Source organism: Pygoscelis adeliae, unplaced genomic scaffold (assembly GCF_000699105.1).
Source record: "Pygoscelis adeliae isolate BGI_AS28 unplaced genomic scaffold, ASM69910v1 Scaffold145, whole genome shotgun sequence".
Lineage (NCBI taxonomy): Eukaryota > Metazoa > Chordata > Aves > Sphenisciformes > Spheniscidae > Pygoscelis > Pygoscelis adeliae.
Window position 1 is genome coordinate 2,680,568 of NW_008824866.1, and position 8,401 is coordinate 2,688,968.

Here is an 8,401-nt window from a genome sequence, read left to right on the forward strand (position 1 = left end):
TTTGGTGTAACTGTACCATTGTCTGCACCAAATGAAATGCAGAGTCATTCACATCCGTATAACAGAGGTGAGCTTTCCCGTCCAGTTGGTTCACCATCTGGGCCACCACAGGGGCCACCCATGCATTCATTTGGTCCCCCTGGGAACTTCAGGCATCCTTCTGAATTTAGGCACCCCCCTGAGGACTTCATGTGCCCTCCTAAGGATTTTAGAGGTCCACCACCCCTCATGGATTTTGGTGGTGACAGCGAACCTTTTGGCAGAATGGAGTTTGGGAATAATAAAATGGGAAATTTTCCTGAAGGAAGATTTATGCCGGATCCAAATTTCAGTGGTGGTTCTGAACGTGTTGTTCCTATTCGATTGAAAAATTTACCTTTTAAAGCTACCCCTAATGAGATTCTGGACTTTTTCTATGGCTACAGAGTCATACCAGAGTCAGTTTCTGTACAGTATAACGAACAAGGATTACCTTCGGGTGATGCCATCGTTGCTATGACAAACTATGAGGAAGCTATGGCTGCTATTAATGAACTGAATGATAGGCCAATTGGTCCACGGAAAGTTAAGTTGAGCTTGCTGTAAAGGAGGAAAAGTTGCTCTAGAATGCAACAGTCTAGATTTGACAGTATTGACAGTTATTTTCAGTTTTTTAATTACTGGAAGATGCAGAAGAAACTGTTTCCATCAACGGTTGTAAATAATATCTAGTTCAGTTGTTTAGCTCTTGGTTGAAATCTCTGTATGGTTAAGATATGAGAACTGTATTGTGCCTACTTCTTGTGGCAGAGAAGAGCCCAGAAATTCTGGAAGACATTGAATGTCTTACATCAAGGTATAAAGGCATGGAGTTGTAATGCTTTGGTTTTTTTTTAGTTTGCTGTAATTCCATGTCTCATGACTTTGCATCAAATAAAAATGTAAGTGCTGGTTGATTTACCACATAAACGGTTCAAATAGAAGAACTTCAGTGCTACTGCATTAATAGATAACGCTTCTTACTGAGGTTAGCTTAATAAAATTAAAAAATGACTTTTTTTTTGTGTAAACTGTTCAGGTTTTGTTCAGTTTCATGTGGTTGCAGGCATTCCTATTAAAAGAAGAGAAAAGAGCTTCCTGTTCACATTAGCTGGCTTTGCAACTTTTTTTTTTAAATAAAAAAGAAATTGCCATTAAATGTGTGTCTTATATTTAAAACTTGTATAGTTAATGATCTCAACTGTTATGCTCAGCATAGCATACCTGGGTCTTGGTGAGAATAATGCTGCTACAGTTTGTCTACCACAGCAATGAATACGTGGTTTACAAAGGCTGCAAATTCTGTATTAATCAGTTGGATAGGCTTTCTTGTTCTCACTCACTGTAGTACCTTGAGACAGAAAATGAACCTTGGAATTAGATCAAGAATTCTGACTTCAGCCTGGGCTCTCGGAGTGGTCTTTATTTTATCTCCACATGCTTGTAATATGAATATTAACTTGCTAATGATGTCTGGATGCATTCCAGGTCAATCTCTGATTAGTTTTAACTAACATCTGTCACTGGCAACCAAGCTGACAACCAACTATGTTACTTTCTTATGTAAGAAAATAAATGCTTATGTCAGTATTTAGAATGCTTTGATTGGTTTGGTACCAGCATATTTAAATTTTGGGAAGAAAGAAAAGCTAGCCAGTTTGAGGAAAAACTGCATCTTCAACATTCAGGCTTAGTTGGAGGCTTTGGTTGTGTGGATAAGGACTTTGTACCATTGTTGACATTGCAACTGTACAAGATAGTACTTGGAGTTCTAAAGAATTCTGTGAAGTTTTAGTCCCCTCTCAACATAAGACAACAAAGTTGCAACTTGGTGATGAAAACTTGTTTCAACCTTTGCTTGGGCAATACCAAAAAAATCATAGATTCATAGAGTAGTTGAGGTTGGAAGGGACCTGGAGGTCTCTAGTCCAACCCCCTTCTCAAAGCAGCGTCAACTAGAACAGGCTATTCAAGGCCTCGTCCGACCTTAATTACTTTGTTTATGTAAAGTCATCATCATTACTAAACTTCCACGTAAACTCTTTTAAGTAGAAGCAAATAAAATAAAGAGAATTTTTTTTTATTCTATATTTTTTAAAAGGCCAGTGTAGCTTCATTTCTCCTGCATATTGTTTGTCATCTGTTTTAAGTGCTAGGAAAAAAGCATTTTGAATGAGAATGATAATGCTAAGCCTGTATATGTAGATTCTTCTGAGCAAAGAAACTTAGATGTGGCCAGATTTTCAAATTCCGAACACTTACATACCCTTCTTTGCTGTCAGGTAGGTATTAGTTTCAGAAGTGTACTGTTCTGAATCCTCCTCTGAATTTAAATGGAATGAAAATTAAAAAAATCCACAACAAATTGGTGCGTTTATTTCAGTTGCTATAAAAGTGATCAAGGAGCCAGAAGACTTGCAGGGAAAATAAAGAAGTGTTACAAGAATCCTCAGAATAAACCTGACTGACCTAATCATGCTGTTGAAAACTTCATCGTGATTTTTTTTTTAAGCTAAGGTCATCTTCACTATTAATTCTTGTCTCTGTATTATCAGCTGTTTTGTAAATGTGAATGCAAGTAACTTTTCCAGTTAATCAACTTCAGATGATTTGTTTGTTTTAAAGTTCTTCTAGCTACTCACAACAGGAGATTTCAAACACTGACAATAAATTGGTAAACTTTTTACCATGCTTCTAGAGTAGTGTTGGTACACACGCATGAATTCTTGTAATTAAAAAAAGGATTTGGAGGCTGGAAGGATAGGGGAATTTAGTAAGTATTTTGCTGGTTAAGTGTGAGATTATCTTTTAGAAGACGCATTACCCGTTCTTGAGAAAGTTTGAGTAATTGCTGGTAAGGTACCATTCATTTTTGGGATGGTGGACTTCCCCCCCCCCCCCCCCCACGTGAATGCATAAAAAGAGTCACAAAGCTTATAATGGCAGAGGTCATAATTAAGGCATTTCAGAATGTTTTTTGTTTGCCCTATAGCTAATTTGTCTTTAATTTAAAGCCAGATTAGAGTTTATGACTACTCTAGGTTACTCTATGAACTGTCTGATTGATAGGCCAAAAAAGTGGGTTTTTTTAAAGGTCTGTAAAGACAAAAGCTGTACTTCACAGTATGCATAGATGATCTGAAGCAGAGGGAAATAAGGAAAGGATGCCAGTACATCAGTTAAGTAACAAGACAGTTAACAGGACAGCTGATTCCCAGTTTATAGCTGTTATCTTGCTAGTATGTTTTGGTTGGTGTTTTGGGTTCTTCCCCCCAAATTGGGATGTGTATATATAGGCATTATATTCTGATTCTGCCTGAAGAGGTGGTACAGGTGCATGGTGTGGTGACAGCATTTCCTGATAATAAGGGGTTTATTACTTTAGATATTTAATGGTTTGGAGGCACTGTACTTTCAGTATAAAGGACACATCAGAGTCTATAATTACATGGCTTGAATTATTGTTCTTCCTTTCTAAGTACCTTCCATATAGTAAAAGAATAACAAAGGCAATGCTGCAGTTTGTGGTGTTGATATAGAATATAGCTAGTTTCCTTAGTTACGCTTACTCTGAGGTTGCTTTTGCTACCATTGTCCAGAAATTATGATTTAAAGGAGAACGGTCTCTGTCATCAAAAACTAGTAGTAGTGATCACGTACAGAAGCAGCTTGAGGCATTCAGGAAAGCCGTAACATACGACAATCTGATGAGTACAAGAAGATAATCCTTAGTCCCAAAGGGATGGGCCAGCATGTTCAACGGAGTGGCAAAATACTCTTAGCAAGAATGGATACAAGCCTGCATCTTCTACGTGTCAGTGGTCAAAAATATATATGAACAAACAGAGTACTGTCAGCCTTGCAGTCAGCACTTAACGCCATGAGAAAAATCTTTGCAGAAGTATCTTTAGGTAATATTTAATTTTGTAATTACATTCTAAATTCCTCTTCTGGCTTTAAAATACATTAATCAGTGACTTTTTCATCTATAGTTTTGAGGTCACACAATTTCTGTCCAATGTGCAAACTTAAGACATCATATATGCAGGACAAAGTTGCCCAACACCATATTTCTCCCTTTCTGTAAGTTTTTCTGTAATTCCTAAAGTCGATTTTTTTTTTTTTTTGAGGTAGGGGAGGAGAAGGAATTTGAAGCTGCTGAAGATAAAATTCTCTTCCTGTACCCTAGCTACTTATCTTTTAGCGGGAATTAATCTAAGCACTGCTTCCTTTTTTATTCAGAATTCCTTTTTCAAGGCATAGTACAGAAATAATTGCTATTTGCATATATCTGTATTATACAAAAACCTGGCATAGTCATGAAGTTAACCATCTGTTTTGGATTACATGACTTCACTGAATATGAAATAGTAAAGTGGTGATTGTCATAATTCTGATGTTGTGATACTAATATTTATTGAAGTGCCCTACTTGCTGAAATAGATGGGGATTAGTTACCTAGATACTTTTAAAGTTTTGGTTGTTAGTATTCTACTCCTTGTCAACAGTAGTTCAATGTCAATAGTATGTAGTTCTGGTGTAAAACTATTTTCTGGGTTTCAAACAGAACCCTATATTGTGACATTTTCACTTATATTTTCATCACATTAATTTTTGGCAAAACCTGTTTTTCCACCTGTCGAAACAAGTATGCATTGCATACTTCGCATCAGTGGACAAAGGCAGCATCAATATTAAAAATGCACTTCCTGGTTTATTTCCTTAACTGAAAGAATATTTGGTTGTAACTTCAGATTTTTTTCCCAGTTACAAGTTTAAATTCTAGATTTATACATGTGTTCTTTCTACATTTAGCAGATACTAAAGCTGGAGAGAAACAGTACGGTAGCAGCTTTCTGGCAGACAATTGTATGCTATTCAAAAGTGAACATGCATAACCACCATCTCCAAACAGGATAAGAAATTACACTCAAAATGTGTAATTTCTTGTATGTTTGATGGAATCGGTAACTGAATGAACCAGTTAAACACATGAAACTTGAACTATACATATAGCATGTCAACTAATATAATAAATGTCAACTGTATAAAATATCAACTAGTTTTATTATGAAGGCACTTTTATTTAAAAGCAAAGCAGCATTAAAAGTAGATACTGGGCTAGGTCCTTATTTGTTAATGTTCATTCTGTATGCGTGAAGAAATCGAAAGTCATCTTAGTCAAGCTCGAGGAAAATGAGAATGAGAAAACAATACACCTCACCCTGCCTTCTGCCATCCAAGGTGGGTAACAAAATGAAACGTAACAGGATTGTTGCTGTAATCAGTTTCTTGAGTACTACAGTTACTTTAGGATGTATAAAACCAATTGTGCCAGGTATAGCTAAAGGACTTACTAAATCCAAGAGGTGTGTAGCGAGCGAATAAGGTAATACATTGGCAACGTAGCAAGCAAACCCTTACATTTGTAACTGCTTGTCAGCTTCGTGCAATTTTTGGACACTGTTCATCATGTAAGTTTAAGCAAATGTGACTGCAGTATAACATCTATGCAAATATAATACAGGATTCTATTTAAATACTTAATTTTCTAGCTACTGAAATCGTCCATTTTCAGCAGATTCTGTTCCATTCTTTGAAATTGATTATTTGTTTCTGGCACTCTACTATTGGGGCCAATTCTTGCTCCTGTTGGAATTTCAAAAATACAGCCCCAGTGAAGTTTTTGACTAACATACAAAAGCCTTTATGTAAAGGGAAATCTTTTTTTCCCCCCAATCAAAAAATAAGGCTCTTAGAATAGTTTTGTTATCTCACTTCCTTAGTAGCATCTAATTCCTCCTCCTCCTCTTCTTCCTCATCTTCATCTTCCTCCTCCTCTTCCTCTTCATCTTTTCTTAGCATACTGTTGGAAATCTGTTAAAACAAAAATCCAACAAAAGTAAATCAAGTGTTTGTTCTCCTGAAAGAAAAAACAATTCTCTGCTGGCATTTCCAGTCTAAATACTTGCAGGTTTTTCGTTTAGGGGGAGGGGGGAAGTTGTTTATCCCTTAACCCTTCAACTTCTAGTAACGTGCACAATGACAGCAGAAAGATACATGGCACAGAATATAAATACAGTAATGATTTTTAAAAGCTAAAAAAATCCCCATAGTCCTGAGAACTGTTAGAGGATAGGGAAAACTATGCATTGATTGAATTAATGCTAAAAATCAACAGGATGTTAGTCAGTTTTTTTCTGGGTTGGCTGTCGAGACAGCAGGCTGAAGATGAGTATTAAGGCATAATCTTATCTTGAAGACATCAAACCTCTTCAGTTAAATGAAAAACTCAACACTAGGCTGCTCTAAGCTGTTTTTGAGAATAAATTAGACAAACTTTACTAGAAGAGTCTTGATTCATATATGAACTTTTTTCCCTGCCCATCAGCGCTTGCCCTTCAGAATGATACTGTAGTCCTATTTTGGTTCATCAAATGTTAAAAACAAGTGCCAGCTGCCAAGCTTTCATCTCATCTGACAGATTCTGCCATCTATACTTTTTTCTAATGAGGGCTCAATCTAATTCCTATTGAAGATAGATTCTTCACAGAAGATGCGACATTTACAATTTAAAGTGGAATATATGTTTTTTTTTTCTTTCCCCATGAGAAAAGGAACATTAAACTCAAAGATAGTTCATCTGGAATGCTTTTGAAAAATGATTTTAGGTGCAGCAGTTCTCTAAGGGCATCTGCAACTCTATATTTTCTGAGTTTTCTCACACACAGTGATATAATAAAACTTCAGTATTGAAGACAAAACTTGCCTTTTTTTTTTAAACAACCCCCTATTTTAAAAGTCCTTAAATGCTGATTATTAAATTGACTTCTGAGATTTCATAATTCATACAGCTATGTATGTAACAAAAGATTTTTGTGTGTGCATAAAGCAAACTGTAATCACTGAACTAATGAAAGCAGAAAAATCCTTAGTCTTGTTGATGCTCACAAAGTACATAATTTAGCTTGAAGCAACTGCTTGCTTAGAAATCTCTGAACGTAACAGAAAATGGAGTTAATCATTGGATGAAGCTGGATTAACTTGAGTCTAAATGCCTAAACCAGCAATCTTTCATTCTGTGAAAGAAGAAAAAGACAATGACACTGATTTGTAATTGGAGATTAAGGAGTGCTGCAGATTGAGCCTGTTAAGGTAGCTTCATTTCAATGGATAGACTAATTTTCCAAGTTTTTTCTAGTTAAGAGCATCTGAAATTCTTAAGCAGAACTTCAGTCATATTTCTGAATAACGGCTCCGCTTTCCCCTTTCCTGAAATAAGAGGTGCTATTTTGGCTTTAAGTTTTTTTTTCCTGCTCACTACTCAAGTACTTCTGACCATGCTGTAATTAACTACACAGTAAATTAAATATTATCACTGTTGGCAGTGAGGTCGTGGTAAGATGGCTAACGTAAGAACCAGACTGGATCAGAGTAAGGAAAGTGATAAAGGCAATTGGGCAGTTTAAATCCATGTTATTTTGCCATAAAGCTAGAACATACCCGTACTTGAAAATTCAATTTTTGATTACTTAATGCGAAAAAATAATTTAATTTAAAAAATTTAATAGAATCTGATAATTTGTTGCTTATCATAAACAATTTTGTGTGAAAATGAATTCTTTAAGTTTACACATAGGTGATGACTGTCCTTGCTTCAGCTGTTAAGCTGCATGTTTCACTGCATGTGCTGCTACAGAAAGCATGGCAATTCTCACGTCTTACACACAGCGGGCAGTGTTGGAACACCTGGATGCAGACATTTTCAACCACAGTTGAAATGATACTTTGCTGTCTTAGAGGGCAGGTGCAAAACAGTTGGCTATATTAAATGCATGTGGATAAAACTTGTTAAGTTTGATTTAAAATATCTGGAAAAGTTCATTCTTTTCTGCTATAGTTCTGTCTAAAATATAGCATACCAACCTGAATCAGTAAAACGAAATGCTGAAGATAAATTGCCAAGTAAAGTGCAAAACGAAGCGATTTACAAAGGATTGTCATGAAAACGTAAATAGCCTTTTCAGAACTTGCGTAAAACTATCTGCAATAGTCATGTTTAAAAAAAGCCCTGAACCCCTGAAGGGGTTTTCTCATAATGGGGAGCCATCCTATGAAAAACAGCTTTCCTGGTGCATAGTTTTCTCTCCTGATCATATTAATTGCATAGAAATGAAAAAATCCAAGTCTTATTGTTGTACTGTCAGTGCAGCTTGGGACATTAGTTCTTTCTAACAGGATTGTCCATTGCTCCTTTTCTTGTGGTTTTTTAGTACTGTCTGCTAAATGAAGTCTGGCAGGTAGGATGGAGAAACTAGCATCTCAATTGCTTCAGCTAGCCTGAGCACAAGTTGAAAACAACTATGAAAGTCAAGGGGGGAAA

At 36.1% G+C, this 8,401-nt stretch overlaps 2 protein-coding genes across 2 annotated transcripts in view; one reads left to right on the forward strand and one right to left on the reverse strand.

The window, feature by feature from the left end:
- Positions 1-1,606, forward strand: part of RBM12B (RNA binding motif protein 12B) — a 4,571-nt gene extending 2,965 nt beyond the window's left edge. Inside the window, exon 2 of the mRNA XM_009324424.1 lies at positions 1-1,606. This exon is cut by the window's left edge and continues 1,528 nt beyond it. Within this exon, the coding sequence (XP_009322699.1) occupies positions 1-585 (585 nt within the window). The 3' untranslated portion in view covers positions 586-1,606.
- Positions 1,607-5,068: 3,462 nt separating this feature from the next.
- FAM92A1 (family with sequence similarity 92, member A1) overlaps positions 5,069-8,401 on the reverse strand; it is a 30,439-nt gene continuing 27,106 nt past the window's right edge. Inside the window, exon 10 of the mRNA XM_009324453.1 lies at positions 5,069-5,895. Within this exon, the coding sequence (XP_009322728.1) occupies positions 5,788-5,895 (108 nt within the window). The 3' untranslated portion in view covers positions 5,069-5,787. The remainder of the gene's footprint in view (positions 5,896-8,401) is intronic.